The 26,844-nt window shown below is 44.1% G+C and overlaps 1 protein-coding gene across 1 annotated transcript; it reads right to left on the bottom strand.

Annotated features, from left to right (window-relative positions):
* Window positions 1-960: 960 nt before the first annotated feature.
* Window positions 961-25,625, bottom strand: LOC146633398 (myosin-16-like). The gene is given in 39 exon segments (XM_085351850.1): window positions 961-1,134; window positions 1,307-1,389; window positions 1,392-1,421; window positions 1,424-1,441; window positions 1,558-1,759; window positions 2,145-2,277; window positions 2,380-2,419; window positions 2,422-2,649; window positions 2,652-2,769; window positions 2,873-2,956; window positions 3,126-3,182; window positions 4,016-4,106; window positions 4,661-4,848; window positions 5,208-5,288; window positions 5,586-5,756; window positions 5,844-5,929; window positions 6,019-6,153; window positions 6,487-6,596; window positions 11,158-11,188; window positions 11,191-11,243; window positions 12,146-12,375; window positions 14,255-14,274; window positions 14,277-14,424; window positions 14,508-14,541; window positions 14,543-14,640; window positions 14,734-14,900; window positions 14,998-15,125; window positions 15,329-15,453; window positions 15,631-15,698; window positions 17,503-17,661; window positions 18,262-18,375; window positions 22,470-22,568; window positions 22,766-22,806; window positions 22,890-23,005; window positions 23,043-23,136; window positions 23,242-23,269; window positions 23,434-23,602; window positions 25,447-25,487; window positions 25,490-25,625. Coding segments are annotated over 39 exon segments (4,128 nt in total).
* Between the last annotated feature and the right edge of the window lie 1,219 nt (window positions 25,626-26,844).

Genomic DNA, 26,844 nt, shown 5'->3' on the forward strand with positions numbered 1-26,844 from the left:
ATGGGGATGTGTGCATGCTCTGTACATGTCAGTGCTGACTTCATGTGGGACTCGAGCCCTGCCCGTGTAGGTGAAAAATAATTTTTAGCTTTCCATTGCACAACCACATGTGGCTTTGTTTTTTATAGTACCCCATGTTGCTCATATGTGATGTGGGTTCCCCTTTCCAACTGCCTCAGTCAGAATATGCTTTTTTTCTTTTCTTTTTTTGGGGAGGGGGGTAATGCCAAGAGCCATAATATCAAAGTTATCCTGACAGTACAAAAGCAATACTTATACCCTTACTTTTTCCACATGACATGGCAGCCAGGTGCTGAAAATCAAATGCACTTCATTAACTGATCATCGGCAAGTGTGAGCACCTATAAAAGGAGAATTTTTTGGCACTGTGTGTTAATACAATGCCACGAACTTGAACTTCAAAGTAGTCCAGATTTAGAAATGAAATTGAACTGAATTACACATTTCATGTAACATTTCAGGACGTGAAGGAGCCATTTGTCAGAATCTTTTGTAGACACTTTAAACGCTACCACTTTAAAGGAAAGTCGATCAAATCTGAATCACCTACAAGGAAAAAATAAATTAATACAATAAGATACAAATTTTCTGCTACTAGAGTAATAATGTGCTCAAGAAGTTGCTTCATTGCAGCTTATTGAACTTTGCAGCAGGTCACACACACTCACACGCGAGGGTGGACTCTATCCTTGACGTGAGACCACAGCTTTACCACTCCTTCCTAGAGGGCTTATGCACCAACGCTGAGATGATATAAATCACATTCCACATGTACAGAAAAACATTTCAAACATTTTTCTGCTATGTTAATCGACAATACAGGATCTAAAAGTTTTGCAAAACTTTAAGAGCAACAACCAAAGCCCCAAACCCGATGTTCCACAAAAACACATACAGTACATTTACAGCACATCAGCAAAAACATCAACAGCATGCAGGCTATTTCCTAAGACTACACTGATTATGACTATCAGTGATGTTAAAGACTTTTGATAGTTTAAGACCTTGTTCACCACTTCCTGTCAGGGTCATCTCTGCCATTTCAGCCCGTTCCTCAGCATCGTCCAGGTCATGGATGGTCTTCATGTATTTAAACAGGCTGCTGTTGGCCTGCTATTCTTACAGAAACACACAAATTAGCTGCCAGCTCCAGCACCAACCTTCTTCCACCTGGAAACACACACACACACTGTGTCTGCTTTCTTTCACTCATGTCACATGTCAAATCTTAAACCTTTCTAAATAACATCATAATATTTTTTAAAACACTGGGAAAATAAGGCACATCCTCAACTTCCAGTGAAGCTTCAGCCTCCTCCAGAGTCATCTGCAGCTCCTCTTTCTCCACCTCCACGTTCTTCTTGGCTTGTGGACGCTGCGGCCTCCTTCCCCAAGCTGACAGTCAACTCCTTGATCTCCTCTGAAACGAAATGGCACAGAAATAAAAACACAACAGTTAATCACTGAGAATCATATTTTCCTTTCTTCAAATGCTTGCAAGTTATGATCAGCTGTAATGGACAAGTTAGAAAGCACCTGAGAGGGTTTTGTTCTCCTTGCAGACAGTCATCAAGTGATCCTGGCTTTCCGTCTCCAGCATGTAGATCTCCATCATGTAGGAGCGGCTCTCCATCTGGCTGTTCTCCAGTTCCAGTTGCAGCTCCTCATCCTTCTGGCTCCACTCGGCTGCCATCTTATCGAAAACTCCCGGCTTCTTATCCAGAGCTGCCGCATTGGACTGCTTACACAAAGGCAGACATAGCAAACTCAGTTAGTTAGATTCATTATTATTATTAATTGTTGCTGATATATCATTACAGAAAGCATTAATATAATAAAGAAGTGCATTATCCACACAAAAGGTGAGGATAACTGGATCAGAAATTAGTTGGGTAACTAAGTTTCTAAGTAATAGCTTTGAATAATCAGACGTTCCAGCATTGCTCTTGTTTCCAGTGCTGTTGAAAACACTTTGCTTGTTTATTGGAATTTTGCCTCTTGACTGCTCTCTGCTGGATTTGTTTGTTAGCAACTAACCTCATGTGCATGACCTCTGCCGTGTAATAGCCTCTGGTGCTTCTGTGTCCTGTACACATTGAGATTTTGTTTTTGTGCATGTGTACCTTCTCTATGTCTATAGTGAAGTCCTCCATCTCTCCCTGCAACCTCTGCTTGACCTTTTCCAGGCTGGCAGCTCTGGCCTGAGCCGCCTCTGCTGCCTCCTCAGCCTCCTGGAGATGCACTGCAAGTTTGCGCCTGGGAGAGAGTGGGAGGAAAGAACCAGAGTGGAATTTAAATTAAAATTTTATCACTGTCATGATTCATAAGACTCTTTTTTTAAAATTCTTTTGAACCTACTTGGTCTCCTCCAGCTCCTCGGTGCGGCGTATGGCGTCTCATACTTGCTCCTCCATGTGGTGACGTCAGCAGTGAGCTTGGACACAAGACGCTGGATCTCCCCACGGGATTCTAACTCCTCATCCAGCTGCTCCTTTAACTGCAAGAGATCATGCAGGGCATTCACCAGGCTGAGTTATGAGCCTGTGGATAGGTAGTCTGGATGGAGAGGTGGAGAGGCAAATGCATGATGCATCCAGCTCAACAAGGAACAGTAACGCATGCATTCGCATTCTCACCAGTCAGATGGATTTTGCCAGCACTGAGCTCTGTCTGAGTGTGCTCCATCTCAGCCAGGCGAGTGTTTGCCTCCGACACGCTGTCCTCCACTTTGTGGGCCTCAGAGTTCATCTATAAGAGTGGCTGAGCGTCTATGTTTGTGGCTGTTTTATTTTGAAAGAGTTAAGCACACAAGAGTCTAAAGATCTAGCTTTGCTTTCTGAGCAGCTTTCACGGTGGCGTTGAGATCTCCCGCTTCTTCCGGTCTGTCACTGAGGTCCACCAGATCTAGTGACAGCTCTGCTCTCTGCTTCTCTACCTAACAGGAAAACAACTTGACTCTCTAGCTGTAGCATAATGTCACATGTCTGCGTATTTTTTACTTGAATTCATATGCGTAGTGGTCAGGTATGTATCACGTTTGGACTGAAATAGACTCTCAAAGATGAAACTGCTAGGTAAAGCTGTGATACAAGCTGTCCGTGTGCCTTGGCTCTCATGGCTCGTTCAGCTTCCAGCTCCTCCTCCAGCTCCTCGATGCGTCCCTGAAAGAGGATAGAAAACGAATCAACGCGTGCATAAGCACTCACAGCAAAAACCTTGCGTCTTTAAAGCCAGACTATTAATCATCACTGCTCTTTATCCTCTTTTGCTTCTCACTTTCCTATTTCCAAATTTTCACATTGCAATGCTTCTTTGCTCCCATCATTGTCATTTTAGCCGTCCGGTTAGCTTTCATTTGCTTTCACCAAGCTTTAATCTTTTTTTCTCTTCACTTCCAATAAAAGTTCACTTTTATCAGTGTATTTATTAGAATTCATCCTGTAGCGTGAAGATGCTATGATTCTTTTGGGAGTGACCAGGATGGACAGGATACATCAGAGAGACGGCTCCGGTTGACTCCTCCGGTTGAGGTTTAGAAGAAGGTTTGGACATGTGCAGAGGACAGATAGTGGATATGCGTAACAGATGAGGATGCTAGGGATGGGGTGAGATGGAGGCAGATGATGTGTGGCTCACCCTAACGGGAGCAGCCAAAAGAAAATGAACAATCCTCCAACTGTTGGTAAGACATTTAATGGATGAATAGAAATTTAAGCTTCATGATGATGCCGTCAGAGAGGTCAGATGACCACCAGACTCAGAGTGTTGGAACTTTCTGTATAAACAGTAGACCAACTAGTACAGCCATCTGTGCTGCTAAAAATAATTTACAATTGTAGTTCAGGTTTTGCATAAATAGCATCTACAACTGCTAAAGTGTGCATCTTGTACGGTGCTTCTGACACCCTGTTAGCCCTGACAGAAGAAGGAACAGTTTCAAATAACCCTTATTAAGAATATAGTGAAAATAAAAAGCTATTGTAGTTTCACCAACCTGGTGTTCTTTGAGTTTCTGGGTGAGCGTGGTGCTGAGAGCTTGCTCATCCTCCTCCTTCTAGTTCGTGTTGATAATTTCAAAGTCTCTCCTTTAAACACACAACAAATGGACACAGCAGAACATGAAAGAGGGTCCATTTCCACTGACAGTTTGTAGATAACAGGAACATACACAAATATATGTAGAAATGGTGTAAACCTTTATCTTCTTCTATGTTATACTTACAGATGAGGTCAATATGATGAGACAAAAAGCATGTATCTATAATGTCGGGCTTTAAATTTTGAGATGAAGACAAATTTTAGTTTACTTTTAGGTTAGGCTTTCAAGGAAGAAAGTTTTGTTTATCAAGTGCAAGTGTCCAGGAAATAAATGTAAATCTGTGTGTGTGTGTGTGTGTGTGTGTGTGTGTGTGTGTGTGTGTGTGTGTGTGTGTGTGTGTGTGTGTGTGTGTGTGAGAGAGAGAGCACTCTTGTCCCCTCTCTCACTTTTCATATGCCAGTTCCCATTCGTCAAGTGGCAGGGTACACTCTGGACAGGTCACCAGCATTTAGTCATAACCTTCAAATTCTGCATCAAATCTCCTGGTTTTGTGGTTATTTGTCCAAATGTCTGCAGGCACAGAAAATGCAAATGAGCTACATCTCATCAGCTGCTACACTCCTGTTCCCTGTGCCCTTAACCTGTTTCTCCTTCTCAGTCTTGGCCAGTGTAGACTCCAGGGAGTCCAGGTCTCTCCTCAGCTTATGCAGTTTCCCCTCCAGCTGCCTTCTCTGGTTGTGAAGAGACGCTGTGTTGCCTTCTTCTTCCTCCAGGCGCTCATTTAGATCCTAAACTCACAATTGTTTGTAAAAAAGAAAAAGAAAAAGAAAAAGAAAAAAAAAGACTTTTTGTGGATTCCAAGAAATGAAAAGCTCTAAATAATAATGACCTCATTTAATGAGTATTCGACCTTGTGTATGTGCTAAACATACACAAGGCCATTTTGCTAGTTATCCCAACATTAAATTTTACTCCATTTATATTCACATATACTGGCGATCCAAGTTATTATTACTGACAAAAAAAATTCCCTTTATCCTGTTTGCTGCTGTATTACTGCAGATTATACCAAATGGCCTCCACTGAGCTCTACTGGTAGATGCTAAAGACGTCTGTAACACAGTACAGATCCTGTATTGCAAATTACCTGCACAGTCTCCTCCAGCTGGACCTTCTGGTGCATCAGCCGTGTGCAGCGCTCCTCTGCATCACCCACTGTGTCCTGCTCCTGCAGAGAGACAAAGGCACAAGAGAAACAAAGCGATTTAAAGATGTATAATATGTATTATCCTGATGTAACGGTAACACATGGGAAGCACAAACATTGGCTCATAAGCATCCTTTACACTAAAGAAACAACAAAGGCATCAGCCTTTTATTGTATTGGTTGTTTTACTGTGCTACTTTGCAGAAAAAAGATTTCCAATATACTACAGGAATTTAATTTGCAGGACTCTAAATATAGCATAAATGCACAGAAACATCTGCTAAGCAGTGCTGTGTGTAGACATAATGATCTACTTACTGCAGCCAATGACAGGGCAAGGTCATTCTTCTCTTGTGACAGAGTGACAAGCTTTCTTTCCAGATCTTTAATCTAGCTCTCCAGTCCCTTCACCTTCTCCACTGCCACCCTCAGCTCCTCCTTAGCTTTGAAGGTCTCTTCCTGACATCTGACCATCAGCAGGGGCTTCACCTGTCGGCACAAAGCAAGAAATATGATGATGAAAATGTGATGATGATAATTAATCATTTGTCAAGAGGAGTAATTTCAAAATTTGACCTTAGTGTAGAGTTTCCACTAACCCCAGCAGCGTAACTGGAGGAACTTCCTCACATTGTGCTGGATACCCATCAGTGCAATTCTACATAACACGCGCCACATAAATGCAGAAAGAACAACCAAAACGGCTACAGTACTGTGCATGCATGCATATACAAACAGATCCACACACTGAGGGTCAGCATCTTCTTAAACTCAATCCTCATCAGAAATCCTCTAAGCTGCGCCTGCAGCATGGTTATGATCGTTGCCAGCCGCTCATCACGCATGTCCTCCAGCTTTGCCAGGATGCCCGCATGGAAAAAGAATCCTGGCAGGATGGGAGGAAAACACGGACAAGCAAAAGATGGAAAAAAGAAAGACAAAGAAAAAAGGAAATGATAGAAAAAAAGAAGACCTATGGTCAGTCTTTAGATAAACAGCTTTGAACATATTACAGACAGTATTATACTAGTACTACAATATTATATACTATACTATATCTGTACCAGATGCCAATAGTAGATAGTATTTAACAGTCATAATCATCACTTGTACTTTTTGAAGATTTAAATCATAAGAAAATTTAGACAATGTATGATTTTATTGAAGCAAAGGAATATTGTAGCATTCATTCTTCTGGGTCTTTGTAATAGTGGTGTACCTTGGAGTGGCTCCATGTTATCTAGGCCGATGGAATTTAGGATGAGCTCAGAGGCCTTCTTGTTGTCAGCAAGTCCCTTGAGGATGATGTGGGTGTTGAGGATATAGTACCTGGACATAGTACAGAGAAGACCAGAGAGGGAAAAGAGTAACAAAAAATATGATCACACTCAAATGATTGCTTTATTTTATTCATATAGTGCTAAATCACAACAACTTTCACCGCAAGGCGCTTTATATACCTCCAATGGAGCTCTAACACCTCTGCGGTCTTAAAGAAGGCCCAACAGCGTCTCCACTTTCTGAGAATCCTCAGAAAAATGGACCTGAAGAAGGAGCTGCTGACCGTCTTCTACCGCTGCTCCATTGAAAGTGTGCTGACATATTGCATCGGTGTGTGGTTCTCCAGCTGCACCACAGCACACAGAAAGGCACTCCAGAGGGTCATCAATATGGCCCAAAAAATCATTGGACATCCTCTTCCCTCCCTGAAGGACCTGTACAGCACTCGCTGTCTCAAGAGGGCACGCAGCATCCTACGGGACTGCACACACCCAGGACACGGGGTGTTTAAGCTGCTGCTGTCTGGCAGGAGGTTCAGGCTGCTGAGGTCCCGGACAAACAGACTCAAGGACAGCTTTTACAACAGGGCAATAAATCAAATCAAATCACTTTTATTGTCACATCACATGTGCAGGTCCATTGGCACAGTACATGTGAGTGAAATTCTTGTGTGCGAGCTTCACAAGCAACAGAGTTGTGCAAAATACAATAACATAAACAGGCAAATATACGAATGGCTAAATCTGAAACTAATAAATATATGTACAATATATAATAGTATATGCAAAAAAAAATTTCTGGATGTGTATACTAAATGTTTTTCTGTGTGTGTGTGTGTGTGTGTGTATACACATATTTTACAATTTAAATAGAGTAAACAATAAATAAAATATATAAAAATATACAGAGTTGAGACATGTGCAAAACAGTGGCATTACTGTACAGTATGGAGTGCATAATGTTGAAGTTCCAGTAGTGAAGCTGAGGTGTCTATGACGTGTTCAGCAGTCTGATGGCCTGATGGAAGAAGCTGTCTCTCAGTCTGCTGGTACGGGACCGGATGCTGCAGAACCTCCTTCCTGATGGAAGCAGTCTGAACAGTTTATGGCTGGGGTGACTGGAGTCCTTGATGATCCTCCCCGCTTTCCTCAGGCAGCGCTTCCTGTAGATGTCTTGGAGGGAGGGAAGCTCACCTCCAATTATCCGTTCAGAGCACCGCACTACTCGCTGGAGAGCTTTGCGGTTGTAGGCGGTGCTGTTGCCATACCAGGTGGTGATGCATCCAGTGAGGATGCTCTCAATGGCACAGTGATAGAAGGTCCTGAGGATGCGGGGGCTCATGCCGAATCTTTTCAGTCTCCTGAGAAAGAAGAGGCGCTGCTGCGCCTTCTTCACTGTTTTGTTTGTGTGTACTGACCACGTAAGATCCTCAGCCAGGTGTACACCAAGGAACCGGAAGCTGCTCACTCTCTCCACAGCAGCGCCGCAGATGGTGATGGGGGTGTGTACTTCTCTGCACCTCCGGAAGTCCACTATCAACTCCTTTGTCTTTGCGACGTTGAGGGTGAGATGGTTGTCTTGACACCAGTGGGTCAGGGCGCTGACCTCCTCCCTGTAGGCCGTCTCATCACCGTTGGTGATAAGACCCACCACTGTAGTGTCGTCCGCAAATTTCACAATGATGTTGGAGTTGTTAGTGGCTGTGCAGTCGTAGGTGTAGAGTGAGTACAGGAGAGGGCTCAGTACACACCCCTGTGGAGCACCAGTGTTCAGTGTGACGGGGGATGAGGTGATGCTGCCCAGTCTGACAACTTGGCGTCTGTCAGACAGGAAGCTAAGGATCCAGCTGCAGAGGGAGCTGCTCAGTCCTAGATCCTGCAGTTTCCTGTCCAGCTTCGAGGGAACGATGGTATTGAATGCTGAGCTGTAGATGTCATCCAGGGAAGGACGGATGTTGTTTTGCTGTGCTGTATTTTAATGTGAAGTGTACTTATTTATATTTTTATATTGCATGTACTGGTTATATTTTGTGCAGTGTTTTATTTAGATTGCATGTTTTGGTTATACCGTCAAATTGTCCTGGAGAGACTCCGCCTTTCCCCATTTTTACTAATTGGACACACCTGAGAGGAAAGGCAGTGTAATTTACAGAGTGCTGAGTGACACATAAGAGGGTTGGAGCTTGGCGTTCGAGGAGGACGGACAGCACCAGCGACGCGGAGCGAACAGGCGGACGGCAGTAGTAACGAGAGCCCAGCTTGTGCACTGCGGGAGAGCAGAGGCGGCGAGACAGCTGGTGCCGATTTGCAGTTTTAAAGAAGCGGCGGGCGGAGTTGAGAGCTCTGCCCACCCGGGGTAAGTCTTCGACTTAGCCCCTTTTATTGAATGAAAATTGCCGAAAAGAATAGTGACTGCCGCTCCCTCCCTTTCTTCAGCGTACCAGGACGCGGAATGCGGGGAGGAAGGCGAGGACTCCGCTGGGTTTCCCTTTTACATCACTTCGCTGGACTTTTTTAGTTCTTTGTGACTTTTATATCGTGGCGGATGCCACTGGACTTTTAATGTTGTGTTTTATTGCTTTTTATTGTGTTACCCCTTGGCCAAGGTTGTTTTAATTCATTTTGCATTTTTAACTATTTAAATATAATAAATTATATTTTAATTATACAGTTTTTTAATCGTGTGCTTTCCCTTGGCGGCTCCACTGCTCTGTCCGTTTGGAGGAAGGTTTCCTTCCTTTAAAAAAAAACGACACTGTGGAAATAAAATCACCTTCGCTCCGTTACATAATCTACAAACAGCATTCTCACATACGTGTCTCTCTTCTCCAGGTGTGACTGGGCAGTGTGTAGTGTCAGGGCTATGGCATCATCAGTGGACCTGTTGTGGCGGTATGCGAACTGTAGAGGGTCCAGTGAGTCGGGTAGTGCAGAGCGGATGAAGTCCCTGACCAGCTTCTCGAAGCATTTGCTCACGATGGGGGTCAGGGCTACAGGTCGCCAGTCGTTCAATGAGGAGATGGTGGAGGATTTGGGTACAGGGACGATGGTGGCCATTTTGAAGCAGGCTGGGACTACAGATAGAGAGAGGGAAAGGTTGAAGATGTGTGTGAACACTCCAGCCAGCTGAGCCGCGCATGACTTGAGGACTTGAGGACTCTGTGTATTTAGCCCTGATCAATGCGAATAGCTGACCTGACTGGCTACCTCCCTGGACTTTTTTAGGGGGGAGGTAACAATGTTTAAAATAATAACAATAATAATATTTATATTTATAACAAGGTGCAATAATAATTAATGTGCAATAATAACAGTGTGCAATACACATACACTTATTCTTCTTTTTTATACTAAGTTAATATACTGTGTTGTGTTGTTTGTTGCGTTGTGATGTGTCATATCGTCAGTGTTGGGGAGTAACGGAATACATGTACCGCCGTTACGTATTTAAAATACAAAATATGAGTAACTGTATTCCGTTACAGTTACCGTTTAAAAAGGTGGTATTCAGAATACAGTTTGTTGAAATAAATGGATTACACTGCGGTACTTTCCTGTTTCATTTTGTCGCGGGTCAGAACTGTTTGGGTTTTGTTTGACAGCTACGTGCTGTTGTTCCAGGCGGCAGCGTTACGGTTGCCATGGTTACAGGGCGACGCTCTCTCTCTCTCTCTGCGACTGTGTGTTTCCTGGGTGAGAGAGCGCCTTTTCGTTGTTGTTGTTGTGCTAAGCTAACAGGCAGAATGCTACAAGCATAGCTCTAAACAATGTAGCATCATGGGCAGTGTAGTCCGTGTTGCAGGGAGAATGGACTGCCATACACGTTATGGGTCTGTGAGCGCAAGGAGGGAGAAAAAGGGGAGTAGAAAGGTACGAGTTGTCATCGAGGAAAAACGGCAGCTGGAAGCATGTAAATGTAATAATAACCACTTCAGCCAAGAAGAGTGCCTGACGAGCCCAGTTTTAAGTAAGCTATTAAGACTCGACTGTACACCGTGTTCGTGTTTTCCTCCGAAAACAATAAGTTCCGTTGGAGCAGCCTTTCAACGCCTCTCTCTGTCTCTGTCAAAAAAAGTTGACCCACACAACAAAGTAAAGCTATTTTTCGGCTATGAGCCGACAGGGACCCCGCCGTATTAGTCAGAGGTCCCTTTACTACAGTTCGGAGTCGCGGACCTTCAGTAATAGTAATAAATCACACAGCAATAGTACATTCACGTTGTTGTAAAAAGCATGATAATATATTAAGTAATCCAAAGTATTCAGAATACGTTACTGTCATTGAGTAACGGAATACGTTACAGAATACATTTTGGGGCATGTAATCTGTATTCTGTAATGGAATACATTTTAAAAGTAACTTTCCCAACACTGCATATCGTGTCGTGTTGTGTTATATGTAGTGCCGACGTAGGACAGTTTTCCAATTTCATTGTACTACTGTACTATGTATGACTGTGCAATGACAATAAAGAGTTATCTTATCTTATTTTAAGGTAAAGAGTCCAAGATTGAAGTGCTCTGTTGGGATCGAACTAACTAAACTCTAGTTACATTGTGTATGTGTATATACACTAGAATGATTGGGATAAATACAGATGTAGTTAGACCTTGGTTTGAACTCTGGGTTAGGAAATCCTTTCCCTCTAACACCCCACTACAGGCATGCTGGTGCAGGATGAGAAGACTGTCACACCTTTGAAACACAAACAATAAAGAATGAAATCACGAATACCAAGATCAGATTTGGAAACTAAAATTATTCACCAATGTCTATGACAGTGGTTCCCAAACTTTTTTTGCTGGGCCTGTTAGGATGCCTGGGTCGTTGACCCAGGGTTTTTGAGTTTATTATATTATTTATAATTTCTAGTCTTTGGTTTCTTTGAGTTCTGTCTTATAGTTTATGTCTCTGTCTTCTCTAGTTGCTCTGTCTCCCCTGTCAGCTGTATTCCCTTGTCTAGTTCGCGTCTCTGTGTATCCTTAGTTGCTATATCCCCGTGTCCAGTCAGTGTCTGTGTCTGCCCTGGTCCCACGTCTCTGTTCCCTTTGTTGCAGTGCGTGCGAGTCTGCGTCTTTAGTTTAGTCTGTGTCATGTTTCCTGTTTTATTTTGAAGGTCCTTGTCTGAGGTTAATGTATCTGGTTTCGCTTCCCCTTGTCTCGATAGGCCTGATTTGGCCCAGCTGTGTTTCCCTCCTGTTACCCATTCCCTGATTGCTCCCTCTGTGTATTTAAGCCCTGTGTTTCTGTGTTGCGATCTACCGTTTATTTTGCTGTGTGTTTTGTCTGCGTGCCTGAGTTTATGTTTAAAGTCTCAGTTCTGGTTTCTTTTTTAGTTCAGCATTAAAGCTGTTTTTTGAGTTTACTTGGTGCCTCTCAGTGTCTGCACTTTTGGGTCCACGATTCCTGTCTGCACACAGCCGCTCCATAACAGAGCCCCCCTTTGTTTTACAAGAAACAACTTATGTTGTTCATAAGTAGTTAAAGGTAGACTATGAGCAATCTATGACATTTGCATTGTTCTTATTTCTTGAATTTTACGTTTTGTATTGTCCTTAAGTCCTTTTTTACCCTCTGTTACTTTATGGGTATCGTGCAGTATCTGCAGATGTGTATTTGTTCCTGTGGCTGTGTGAGTTGCTCTGTAGAATTTGGAGACGGTTTGGAAGGAAGACCCTTTTTTCTGTTTCTTGGATCCTCCGGAAGTGTCCTTTTCTTTGAAGAGAGGGGCCAGCAAGGGCATTGACGACTTCTGGAAGAGTCCCACCTCTGTCTCACTCAGGGGGTCTTTGTTCTTATCCAGCCACGCTGTTATATTGTAGCCCACCTATGAGAGGTAAAAACTAGGGATGCAACGATATTCGTATCGATATTGAACCGTTCGATACAGTGCTTTCGGTTCGGTACGCATATGTATCGAACAATACAAAATTTGTAATTTATTTTATCAACTTTCCTTCTGACGATGCTGTCTGTGTTGAGCGCTCAGTGAATCTGCGTTTGACTACTCCGCCAGGCTGCACTGTCGAGCGCAGATCCACTGAGCGCTCAACACAGACAGCATAGTCAGGAGGAAGAGCGCAGGGCAAGCTAGCGAGACAGAAGTTAAGCTCTCCTTGCAACATGGCAAATTGAACCTCCCCACCCTCATTCAGATCTGGCGTTTGGAATTATTTTGGTTTTCATGTGACGTATGACCCTGAAGGTAAGCGAGTCATGGACTAAAGTAAAACAGTATGTTGGATGTGCCACGCAATGCTCAATTACATTGGTGGGAGCTAGTGTGTTAGCGCAGTTAGCTCGTTAACGTGTTGGCAGTCTAGCCCCATGCACGGGGCGATCAGGGGTAGCTCGTTAACGGAGATTTGCCGTGTTGTGGCGTTAAGGTCATTTGAACGAGATTAACCTGAAAGCACTAGTGGGAACACAACGAATATGACTGCACATTTACTCCGACAGCATCCTAGTGCAAAGACAAGTGGAAGCAGACAAAAACAATAAGCACGCATGCTACAAACTTTACCCGAGTCATTTAGACAGCCGTTAGCACATGAGTCTCCTTATGGGGACCTGATATGTTTAATATGCTGCTGAGAATATAGCCCAGAAGAAGCGTATAGTATAGCTTTTATTTTGGAAAGAGCCATTTCTCTGTAATAAACTCTCTTTTCCAAAGATGAGTGATTCCTCAATCAGATACAGGGCTTGCAATATCGCTAGCCCAACGTCCTGGGGCTAGCGATTTTTCCAGTCGGGCTACCAAAATCTATCTCTGCCCTGCCCGTCGGCCTATCGTAGGAAGCAAAAATATATGTCAATGCTTTTGCATTCTTTCAGAAATGTAGCTGGGTAATTATGTCATTGGCATCGGTGAGCCACTGTCAATATGTGACATATTGAAATCGCGTTTGAATTTGCTCTTGTTTTTTGCTTTCACTTTGCAATCGCGCGAACTGTGTATAGAGAGCGACAGCACTGATCTGTGAGTGATGATAATTAGTGTACCAATTCCTCTGACATCGTCTTATTAATTGGTAGCTTACTACACAAACATGACAAGTGAAATCTCCCGCAGCAAGCTTAAACATGTGAGAGGTTGATCGCGCAGAGAATCGCTGAGCTTATGTGAGTGCGTGTGTAAAAGCAGCAGGATATATATTTCAGTTCTGCTGAGCCAAATAAGACAGGTCAGGGTGAAGAAGTGACAGCCAAAGAAAAGCTTACCACAAAACGGAAAAGTTATGACAAATCAGACTATAAGGCAAAAAGAAAGTGCAGCTTTATGGTTTCATGGACAAAATAATTTCTGTGGCTGCAATATGACGAGCTAAATAACCAGGGCTGCACATAAGTGGTCTGCAGGTGCGCATTCGCTGTCAAAATAAAAAACATGCACAAGGGTTAGGGTTAAATTTAAAAACTGTACTTTTGAGTTAAAATATATATTTATAATTTTAATAAATGACAAATTAAAAAGGCATGAACATTTTTTTTGTATCGAAAAAATATCGAACCGTGACACTAAAGTATCGAACCAAACCGTGAATTTTGTGTATCGTTGCACCCCTAGTAAAAACAGCTTAAAGTCACACATTAGCATTGATTTCATTGACAGAAGCATTTTGAAATAACTTTATTCCATCACATACACATGTTTGGAGCCATTCGTGTATTTACCAGCCAGTAATCTCTTAAGAAGTACTTGCAGTGCCGCCATAGTGCATCAGTGGGCCTTGGCCAATTTCTTCCCCCCTTCTGGCTTGAGGAAGCTGGAGGACTTGCCCAGGTGGTTTTCATACAGAGCTGCTGTGAAAGTTGCATCTGTTGCTTTTGGAAACGCACACTGCTCCTCCAAGACGGATAAAATCCCAATAGGCTGGAGGGGGGGATAAAATACATTAAGGTGGAAATAATGCCCCGTGAGTGCACACAGCGTTTCTGAGAGTATGTTTGCGTTACCCTCTGCAACAGGTCCAGGCCAAAGTCCACAAAGACCCTCCTACTTGTACTCTTCCTGCTCCATGTGGTGGTTAAAGAACTGCTGCAGCTTCTTGTTGGTGAAGATGATGCACAGCTGCTCAAAGCTGTTGAACTGGAGACAAAGCACAGAGCATGACCCTGCGAGCTGACAAGAGGAAGTAGCATATTGTAGCTTCTGATCGAGACCACTCTGCTTAAAGCTTACCTCAAAGATTTCAAACCCAGCATCGTCCAGCACTCCTGTGAAGAACTGCCGCTGCATCTCGGTGTCCAGTGTCTTATTAATGCGGGTCACCATCCACTTGAACATGCGGTCATAGGTGGCTTTTGCCAGAGCATCGATGGAGTACACACACTGGTCTTGGTTCTGACTTGAAAATTGGATGATCTTTAAAATGTGAATGAGTCCATCGGCACCTTTGTTAAATAAGTAATCACAAGGACCTTTAGTACTGAAGTGATCTCATAGCTTTGGTCACAAACTCATTGCCAACCTTGACGCGGGGGCGTGTTATGCCCTTCTGCAGCTCCCCGGAGTTGATGGCCATGAGGTGGGCAACTTTGTCAGCCACTTTAGAGGAGAGAGAGGACAAGGATCTAATTACACAGCTGAAAAATAGGTTGCTGCCAAGACTCTGATTAATGGAAGCAAAAAAAAAACAATATGCAGTGGATGAAAAAATATTTGGTTGTATGTCAAAATGGAAGGGCATGTTTTAGGAGAAGGAGAGAGCTAAAAAGAGAAGAACTGGGGTAAACTTGAGAGAGGGAGGTAAACTTTCTCTACCCTCAGTGGAGACACATCAGCCTGCTCCTCTCTGGGTTTCTGTTTGAACTTCATGTTTCCAAAGTGCATTACTCTTCCGGTCAGTTTGTACACGGTCATCTTCTCCTCAGGAGTGAAGCCCGGGACACCGAAGGCCTCCTGTGGACACACAAGCAGAGAGAACAGAGCGTACTGGGAACAAAGTATCACAATAAAGCTGTACAAAAAGAGGCAACAGCACCATCAACAGTCCAGTACGTTTCCATAATCAAATGTTATATACAAACTCTGAATGAAAGATAAAAGCTTTCAGTGTGAGCACAGGAGTGAGCGCACATCAGTGAGCAGCAGCTCCTCGCCGCCGTCCACGTTGTCCACCAGAGTGACTCCCTGACACACCCACACTGTTTCGGGTAAGGTAATGATACTTTACCTTTTTGTTATAATGAAAAGAGACACCACAGTTACTACACTACAAGATTTGATAAAATATTGATTTCTTAAAGTATGTCCTTTAGACTCAAAAAACAAACTTAAACTCATCAGCACACCCAAATACGTTTAACTGTAGCAAAAAAATAGAAATAAAACTGTTTATGGCCTGCTACAAAAAAATCCTTTAATTAAAGTTTAACATTAGGGGTGCGGTTACTTTGATCAGCAGGTATATAAAAACAAGGAGGCTAGCTACTAGCTGTCTGCAGTCCTTCGTGACAGATAAATTAGACCACTAACTGGTGCTTTATTTGCCTTTTTGAGTTTTTAATGCAATTACACGATAGTTAAATAAATGGGTCCATAGTTTAGTAAGGTTTATACATTTGCTTGGTTCAGTTTCAGCCAGCCACACAAGTCCACTTTGGGGTTCTGTTAGCATGAGCATTGGGTGCAGGTAGCCAAGACTAGCTGCTTTTTCTTAACTGATAAGTAAATACCCTGTTGTAACTGCCCCTAAGACATTTGTCCTCCAGGTTTGGTGAATGAAACTGCAATTTTTCAGTCTTTTAATAAGTAAAAGCTACAAACAGTGGTTTTGCCTTTTCATGAGGTTTGCTAGCTAGATAGCGCTAGACCCACTTGGCCAAACATGGTGACTTCTGGTTCCAAGTAAAGTTACTGGTTCAAAATGTAAAATACGAGTCCACAAATCAACAGATGGTGTGACATTGGCTACATCCATCTGAACTGCTGAACTATACTTGTATTTTAGTATTTTTCAGACATATTAAATTTGTGTTAAGCCACTATTTGGATCTGTTTATCCAGAGCTTTGTAGCGGTTTTACATATTGATACGCATTCTTCGCTGTTTCCCTTCACATTTAATTATTCAATCGTGTATTGCTTTACTTTTAGTTTCAACCTTTAATCTACTGCTTTTGGTGGGTTTCGCTATTTTCTTTTAACTCCCTGAGTCTTAAAGCTAACATAATTAACATTACTCCAACCATGTTACGTTACTGAGTCAGCAGTCTACTCACTTGCTTGCTGACTACTTTTCATTTACTAAAGTTACAACTTATTGAAGTAAATGCATTTAAAATTCATTTAAAATTTATTCCATTGAATTAGCTGAGCTACACCTCGAACTCTCCACTTGCTACCTTACAGCTGCACTGGTATCTCCTGCAAGTTTTTGTTTTGGGAATCAGTAATTCAGGTGGCACTTTTTCAAAACTGGGACTCTAGAAAGCTTAAAAAACTGATCCTATTAAAATAGATTTGGTGGCTCCACAGTGTAATGACTAACACATTTGACTAACACACAAAAGACCCCTGGTTTGAGACCAAGAAGAGGAACAAATCACAAGATAGTGTATTCTTTTTGCTGGTCTTACGCCTGGATAAATGTATGTTGTGTCACAAGGGCAACTGGTGCAAAATTTGTCAACTCAAACATGTGGATAAATTCACCACCATGACCCCTTGGGAAAACAGAGAGTAGCCACAAGAACATATCTCTGAGACCCAGGGATAGTCTGTCCTTCATGATATCCCAAAATGATTTAACGTAATAATATTTTCATTTTTTTTCTGGTAACATTCCTTTTTATTTTATGAGCATTAAAACTGTGGAAATTAAAAATGAAAGAAACACATTTCAACACAAAAACCCTGTTTAAAAAGAACTTCTCTTAGTCAAGCTTTTTGGTCAAACTGCATTCAGCAGCTAACAGGCACCTAAAGCTGTGCTGTTATGTCACCTCACCGTGGATGTGACAGAAGGCTGAGTGAGGCGGAAAGATTTTACTCAGAGTTGTGGAAGGTGAGTCAGACTTATTGCTGTCAGGGGATGGGGTGGAGGAGGGCCAAACATCAGAGCAGGAAGGTGTGAGCTCAGAGAAGGACATACCAGCTTTTGAGAAGCCTGCGCAGGGACAAAAACGTGACACCAGGAATCCATTATATTGTGTAAGCTAGGGTACTTGACTTGGGTCTGGATGGAGGATGTCCGAGTCATACTGTGAACATACACATGCTAAAAAATGCTTTCAGTTTTAAAGATGCCTTCAGATAGCAGCACCTTCTTGTAGTTTTATGTGCTGTGACTCATTTTTCCCCAAAAAAACCTGGTTGCTTATTAACTGTTTGATGTAATCAAAGAGCCTCCAGTTTTGGTGGTTGTGGGCAACAATGTCCCACTTTTAATTTTTCATATTGTAAACTTTTTTTAAACCCAATTTTAGGAGGTTTGAAACAGAACTGATATGGAAAGAAGAGCTGGAATTTAGTGCACCTTTGGGAAATATATTAATTATATAAATCAGCAAAGCAAATAGTTTAAGAAACCAAACTTTTATTTTATTGTATGTGTGTGTGTGTGTTCCACTTCTACACATTGCAATGTGAAAAAACGTCAGAGCCCTATCTTACACGATGCTTTTTATCTATAATGAGTGGCGAGCGTTGTCAGTTTGTCCCTGCGCAGGCTCCTTGAAAGCTGGTATGTCGTCCTCTGAGCTTTCACCTTCCCGCTCTAATGTCTGGCCCTCCTCCGCCTCATCCCCTGACAGCAAGAAGTCTGACTCCCCTTCTACAGCTCTGACTAAAACCCTTTGTTCCTCATTCAAACCTCTGCCTTCTGAAGCACGGACATATTGCAATGGGAGTTAGTAAGTCCTGCTGTCCACTGTTCAATTAAACTTTATTTATATGGAGCCAAATCACAGCAACAGGTGCCTGAATTTGCTTTATGTTGTAAGGTAAAGACCCTACAATCACACAGAGAAAACAGTGAAAGAACACTTAAAGAACACAGATTAAAAGCTTTGTTTTGAAAGCGTTATAATTTCTGTATATTTCTGAAATTGATGTTTGGAGCTCCTCCTTGAATCGCTACCTTATCGTGGTGGAGGGGTTTGTGTGTCACAGGGATCCCAGGGGCTATGTTGTCTGGGGGCTTTTGCCCCCTGGTAGGGTCTCCCATGGCAAATTGGCCCTGGGTGAGGGACCAGACAAAGAGCGATTCATAAGACCCTTATGAAAAGGACACCGAGGGAACAGTTTACCCTGCCCGGGATAGGGTCACCGGGGCCTCGCCCTGGAGCCAGGTCCGGGGAGGGTGCCCAAGGGCGAGCGTCTGGTGGCCGGGCCTTAGTCCATGGGGCCCGGCCGGGCACAGCCCGAAGAGGAGACATGGGCCCATCCTCCCGCAGGCCCACCACCCGCAGGAGGCGCCATAGGGGTCGGGTGCATTGTGTGCCGGGTGGCGGCCAGGAGCGGAGGCCCTGGCGGACTGACCCCCGGCTGCCAAGACTGGCAATAGGGACATGGAATGTCACCTCTCTGGTGGGGAAGGAGCCTGAGTTAGTGCGTGAGGTTGAGAGGTACCGGCTAGATATAGTCGGGCTCACCTCTACACATGGCTTGGGCTCTGGAACCAGTCTCCTGGAGAGGGGCTGGACTCTGTCTCAGTCTGGAGTTGCCCCTGGTGAGAGGCAGCGGGCTGGGGTGGGTATCCTAATATCCCCTCGGCTTGCTGCCGGTACGTTGGGGTTTTTCCCGGTGGACGAGAGGGTTTGTTCCCTGCGCCTTAGGGTCGGGAACGGGTCCTGACTGTCATCTGCGCTTATGCGCCGAGTGGCAGTTCAGAGTACCCAGCCTTCTTAGAGTCCCTGGGGGGGGGGGTGCTGGAGGGTGCTCCACCTGGAGACTCTGTTGTCCTGTTGGGAGACTTCAATGCTCACGTGGGTAACGACAGCGAGACCTGGAGGGGCGTGATTGGGAGGAACGGCCTCCCTGATCTGAACCCGAGCGGTGCTCTGTTATTGGACTTCTGTGCTAATCACAGTTTGGCCATAACGAACACCCTGTTCGAACATAAGAGTGTCCATAAGTGCACGTGGCACCAGGACGCTCTAGGCCGTAGGTCGATGGTCGATTTTGTAATCGTATCAGCAGATCTGCGACCATATGTTCTGGACACTCGGGTAAAGAGAGGGGCTGAGCTGTCAACTGATCACCACCTGGTGGTGAGTTGGATCAGGTGGCGGGGGAAGACGCTGGACAGACCTGGTGCACCTAAACGCGTAGTGAGGGTGTGCTGGGAACGTCTAGCAGAGGCCCCAGTCCGCGAGACCTTCAACGCACACCTCCGGCAGAGCTTCAACAGCATTCCGAGGGAGACTGGGGACATTGAGTCCGAATGGACCATGTTCAGCGTCTCCATTGCCGAAGCTGCTGCATTGAGCTGCGGCCGCAAGGTGGTTGGTGCCTGCCGTGGTGGTAATCCCCGAACCAAATGGTGGACACCAGAGGTGAAGGGAGCCACCAGGCTGAAGAAGGAGTCCTATCGGGCTTGGTTAGCCTGTGGGACTCCGGAGGCAGCCGACAGGTATCGACAGGCCAAGCGGAATGCGGCTCGGGCAGCGGCTGAAGCAAAAACTCGGGTGTGGGAGGAGTTCGGAGAGGCCATGGAAAAAGACTTTCGGACTGCCTCGAAGAGATTCTGGCAAACCGTCAGACGTCTCAGGAGGGGAAAGCGGTGCTCTACCTGCACTGTGTATAGTGCTGGCGGAGCGCTGCTGACGTCGACTGAGAAAATTGTCAGGCGGTGGAAGGAATACTTCGAGGACCTCCTTAATCCCACTGACACGTCTTCCGAGGAGGAAGCAGAGTCTGGGGATGAGGGGAATGACCCGCCAATTTCCGGGGGCGAGGTCACTGAGGCAGTTAAACAACTCCTTGGTGGCAGAGCCCCTGGTGTTGATGAGGTCCGCCCCGAGTTCCTGAAGGCTCTGGACGTTGTAGGGCTGTCCTGGTTGACACGCCTCTGCAATGTTGCGTGGAGATCAGGGGCAGTACCTGTGGACTGGCAGACCGGGGTGGTGGTCCCCATCTTTAAGAAAGGGGACCGGAGGGTGTGTTCCAACTACAGGGGGATCGCACTCCTCAGCCTCCCTGGGAAAGTCTATGCCAGGGTGCTGGAAAGGAGAGTTCGTCCGTTAGTCGAACCTCGGATACAGGAGGAACAATGCGGTTTTCGTCCTGGTCGCGGAACACTGGACCAGCTCTTTATCCTCTCCAGGATACTTGAGGGTGCATGGGAGTTTGCCCAACCAGTCTACATGTGTTTTGTGGACTTGGAGAAGGCATTCGACCGTGTCCCTCGGGGTGTCCTGTGGGAGGTGTTGCGGGAATATGGGGTGTCTGGCCCATTGCTACGGGCCATTCGATCCCTATACAACCGTTGCAAGAGCTTGGTTCGCATTGCCGGCAATAAGTCGGACTCGTTCCCGGTGGGTGATGGGCTCCGCCAGGGCTGCCCTTTGTCTCCGGTTCTGTTCATAATTTTTATGGACAGGATTTCTAGGCGCAGCCAAGTGGCGGAGGGCTTTCGCTTTGGTGGCCTCAGATGATGTGGTTCTGTTGGCTTCATCGGGTGAGGGCCTCCAGCTCGCACTGGAACGGTTCGCAGCCGAGTGTGAAGCAGCGGGAATGAGGATCAGCACCTCCAAATCTGAGGCCATGGTTCTCAGCCGGAAAAGGGTGGAGTGCCCACTCCGGGTCGGGGATGAGTTCCTGCCCCAAGTGGAGGAGTTCAAGTATCTCGGGGTCTTGTTCGCGAGTGATGGGAGAAGGGAGCCGGAGATCGACAGACGGATTGGGGCTGCAGCTGCAGTAATGCGGACGCTGCACCGGTCCGTCGTGGTGAAGAGGGAGCTGAGTGTAAAAGCGAAGCTCTCAATTTACCGGTCGATCTACGTCCCTACCCTCACCTATGGCCACGAGCTGTGGGTAATGACCGAAAGAACGAGATCGCGGATACAAGCGGCAGAAATGAGCTTCCTCCGAAGGGTGGCTGGCCTCTCCCTTAGAGATAGGGTGAGAAGTTCGGCCATCCGGGAGGGGCTCAGAGTAGAGCAGCTGCTGCTCCACATCGAAAGGAGCCAGCTGAGGTGGTTCGGGCATCTGACAAGGATGCCCCCTGGGCGCCTCCTGGGTGAGGTGTTCCAGGCATGTCCCACCGGGAGGAGGCCCCGGGGCAGACCCAGGACACGCTGGAGAGATTATATCTCTCGGCTGGCCTGGGAATGCCTTGGTATTCCCCCGGATAAGCTGGAGGAGGTGGCTGGGGAGAGGGAGGTCTGGGCCTCTTTGCTTAGGCTGCTGCCCCCGCGACCCGGCCCCGGACAAAGCGGATGAAGATGGATGGATGGATGATGTTTGGAGTCACATGTAGAAGAAACAATTAGATTTTTAGCAATAGAAACATAATATTTGCAAACACTGTATCACTTAACTTCCCTTGCTGCTGTAAAATGTGGAAGCTGCACTGCCCGTCATTTTGAAACCTCCACAAATGTGGCATCAATAGAAAGCCCAGGATCTCCTCTTGACAGTACAGCAGGAATTAATGATGATTGATGTCATGTAGAAGTCATGTAGACTCATGTCTACTACAGAGGACAAGAATGAATTGCTGGATCTTGGCCTAATAGGATTAATAATCTCCTAAGAGTGAAACTGCATATATGCACACAAACCAAGCCTTTGCTTTTAAAACCGCTACAAGTGTTTTAGTTTTTAAAACGTTGAATTTTAAATTGTTATTTATTCATTTTCTTGCATATTAGCATGCAGCATATGACATTATTAAAACATGTTTTTTTCCCCAGTCTGTCGTTTCACATTCAGTCATTTTAATTCTATCCACTGCAGATTTATCTGCTTTACCTCTGAGCTCTGGTTTCGTTCCAGAGAGGAGCTGGTAGAATATGTGAGATCCTCTCTCGGCAGCCTGCTGGGAAATCAGTCTTGATTTTTCGAGCAGATCTAGCACCAAGACAAACGCAATTCATAAGGGCCCATTTATCCAAATTATTTTCATTTCTCACTTGATGTTTTGTCACGGCGTGACATCTTCATGTCACGGACGACGGCACATAAAAAGCAAGGCGTGTTATTTTTAACAAGGCCCCCTGACACTGACAAGCCTGATCAGAAGTAATGCAAGAGTAACATCCACTCACAGGTCTCAGTGTCAGCGCCAGCCGGCTTAGCTGTGGATGAGGATGAACTTTCCTTAGAAGGAAAACAGACGCACATATTCGGAAACAATTTTTCTATTTCATTTCATGCGAGACATTAATAGTTTATCTGATTATTTAAAATCTGATCCCTGCAAAGTGCAAGGAGTTGTTGTTCCTGATGGGTTTACCAAATGCCTCCAACACTGGGTTGGCCTGTATGATCTGGTCCTCCACTGAGCCCTGGAAGCAGCAACATTCAAATGCCCATTATTTGAGCCTTGGAGTCTGAGGCTTTGCTCCCGGACGCTCCAAAACTGGCAAAGTACTGGATAACCTTAGTGTTTTCAGTCCTGCCTGCACCAGATTCCCCACTGATAGGAAAGGACCAGAGATCAAAAGAACGGTGTGATTACACGGTGTACATGATTTTGCAGGGAGCTCAAAGTCGGAAACAGGAACACGCGTGTTATCCTTACGTGATCAGCATAGACTGGTGCTCGCGCTCTGCGATGACAGGACATGAAAGGGGGCAGACAAACAGAGTGAGTGTGAGAGAGGAGAGTAATTGCTGCTGATTTCCCTCCGTCAGCACTGTGAACAACACAGACAGCTGTCCCGATGCCGCAAAACCTTTTTCTACTCCCCTAACAAATCATCACACGGCACACTGATTACACACCTCCAGCAACTGCCGTCTTAAAACATACAACTGCGTAACGACAGGCCACTTGCACGTTTCTGCTCCGCCTTGTATATCTGGGCCAGTTTAGCTCCATAGATAGAAAGCCATTTATATGGATTGACTGTCACACAGAAGAGGCGTGTGCATGTCCAGACGTGGGTTTAAAGGTTTAAGGATGCTCGGTCAATGATGTTAAAACATGATGGAAAGTTTTTCAACTTTGTGGCACCTTTACATGTTGATGCTATTTCCTGTACTGTGTTAAAAAAATAAATGTTACATTTTTAGTGTAATTCAACCTCCTGTATGTAAAACCTCATGTATCAGATATGATACATGAGGTTTTTGTATACTTTTGATAATTCTAAATCATCAATGTATCATCATAATTGCACAATTTATTTTTAAGCAGTACATTGCAAATGAAATGCCAGATGTAGCAAATATGACACAAATTAATAATCATATATGGAAACTAGTATTTAATGCTTTTTTTTGTTTGTTTGTTTCGTCAATGGGTTCAATAAACAACCCATTTACAAAAAATTTGAATTTTTTTATTTTTTTAAGCTTTACTGGGATAAACATAAACGTTTTTCCTTTCCAGTCACCTTTCTCACTCACTATGTGTTAATAGACCTCTCTGCGTTAATAGACCTCTCTGCATTGAATCATACTTGTTAATAATCTCTGGCTCTCTTCTACAGCATGTCTTTATCCTGTCTTCCTTCTCTCACCCCAACCAGTCGCAGCAAATGGCCCCGCCCCTCCCTGAGTCTGGTTCTGCCGGAGGTTTCTTCCTGTTAAAAGAGAGTTTTTCCTTCCCACTGTCGCCAAAGTGCTTGCTCATAGGGGGTCATATGATTGTTGGGTTTTTCTCAGTATGTATTATTGTAGGGTCTACCTTACAATATAAAGCGCCTTGAGGCAACTGTTGTTCTGATTTGGCGCTGTATAAATAAAATTGAATTGAATAAACATGAAAATAATGTATACTGAAACTTGCGAGGCAGATGCAGATGGGCATCAGCTAGTTTATGGGGGGAAAAGAAGTTGTCACGTCTTACAATTCTTAAATTAAATCATTATTATTCTTATTAGTAGGAGGAGGATTTTATAGTTCACAAATAATACATCACAAACAATCGTGTTTACTAATTGGTTATTATTTGGTTGTAAACATGAAAAAACTATTATAACAAATATCAAATGAATAATAAATTATTTGTAAAGCATACATGAATATTGTTTGAATCTTTTTTTAATGAAGTTACATCTGAAGTTGAGCTTATTAAGGACTTTGTAAAGCATAAATATGCCTTTTGGCCCTTATCCTCAAATCCACACAGATTTATGGAGCACTGCACCACAAATAAACAGGACGGGCTAACGACTGATCGGAATTATAACCAATAATAACTAACACATAATGTAAAAATTGTTTTGCATTGTCATCACAAGCTGTCATTTTTACTAAAGATAAACAAAGATTATAAGATACAATTTCACGGTTTGTTAATGAAGTTTGATTAATTACAAGGTTACAATTTATTAACTTGAGGATTACATGGTGTTACCCCTTCTAGGCATTCTGGAAGGTTTCAGACTTTTACTAACTGAAGAAGTAGTACAAAGCTACACATGTAGATTTAATGTTAAATGTGATAAATTATAGTTTGTCATCAAATAAATCATCAGTTGTATGAATAATCTTAAATCATTTTAAGCTTGCATAACCATTATGGCAAAAGAACAGAAAAGAGGGGGGGGGGTATGCATCAACCACATGGCGTGATTAATTCTCTGCGCAGTGAATAATCTTTATGATTGATTATGATTGATGGGAAACATATTGAATAACACATTGAAAACCAAAAGTAATAAAATTCTCTAAGTTACAAAAGGCTTTTCTGTTCCTATACTGCTTTTTTTCTATGGTTTGACTGCTTTTTAATGGTGCTGTGGATTACTCAGTGCTGTGAAGCTTGCTTATGTAGATCCTTGCGCTGACATAGTGGCGGTGAAGGTTTTCCGAGACGCGGCTTCGTTGAGGAACGTGTGATCAGCGATGTCACTGGCTTGGTAGAACTTAGGCCGTTTCATCTGCTGGACATCATCCTGCCTCACTTTCACCGTCTGGTTAGAGAAGACGATAACAATAAGAATGTCGTCCGTCATCTTTGACCCAGCAGGGGCGTTTGATTTCATGTGGTTTATTCATGACATCTAGCCCTCCAGGGGGTCCACATCATCCCTGCAATCGCCTTTATAGACACCAGGCTTGCTTGCTGCCGCTAACATACTCAACCTAGTGACCGATTAGCCTGCTCACCCACTGACTTCATCAGAGACAGACTGGCAGTTTAAAGAAAGCAGAGTTGTTAATTGGAGTGAGAGAAAGGATAGTAGATGTTGATCCAACAAGAGCTAGTGTTTGACTCAGGTACTCACCAGTGCAGGATGTACAGATAAGCTCAGGAGCACTATAGGTGTGTGCCTTTTGGCCCTGGGAATGTGGATTTGGGAATTCTTTAGTCTGCCTTGGTCCATTTTGGGTTTCCCTGCAAAGCCATCAAAACCGTCTCCTTTTCTCAGCCCATTACTTTAGTTATCTTCCCCGATCCCTCTTGATTTCCACCCCTCCAGTTTCATTCCACCATGTCTCTGCTGTTAAGCAGTTATTACTTTATCTGTGTGTGTACATTAGGATTAGTATGGCACCCTAAACTGAAACCACTGATGTGCCATTGGGTTATTTTTGTCCATCAAATTCAATTAGATCTTTGTCCATCTTGATTATTTTGAAATACCTACAGCCAGATTAAATCCTTTATATTAAAACAATGATTCCCTCAGTGTATTTTGGTGTGTAAGTAATTACATTTGGATTTTTTTCAGCTAGGAACAGCTCTGGGTCAAATATAAAAGAGCTGATTTTTTTTCCCAGGATGTGTAAATTCCAGGATGTGAAGAAAAATTCCAGGGAATGCCAAAAGTTGCTGCTTTCCCAGAAGCTGAAATTTTCTGACATCACTGCTTTGTTCTCAGCCTGTAGCCTCACTCCCAACTTCCTCTGAGCTGAAGTAGCTGTTGCTCCAGTTTCCCAAAGGGGGCACTCACATTCGTACTGACTCAGCGGCACAGAGAATGAGCCTCAGGGGGATGATGGTTTGACTTGGTTCCATATTCTTCATCATTCATTTCACAGCATTTCAATCATATTATTTTTTTCCAGCTTTCTAAATTGTGCTTTTGTTATTTTTTAAAATGATTTAACAGATTCTGTGGAGCCTCTCTTTTACCATCCCCTTCTTCTCTTGGTGTAATTTCATCTTCCTCCTCGTCGTCTCATGTCTCAGCCTCTGATTTTTATTTCATGTTTTGGCCACCCAGTATT

This window comes from Diplotaxodon limnothrissa, linkage group LG4, assembly GCF_057381915.1.
Source record: "Diplotaxodon limnothrissa isolate DT_005_m linkage group LG4, D_limnothrissa_male_GT1.1, whole genome shotgun sequence".
Taxonomy (NCBI): Eukaryota; Metazoa; Chordata; class Actinopteri; order Cichliformes; family Cichlidae; genus Diplotaxodon; species Diplotaxodon limnothrissa.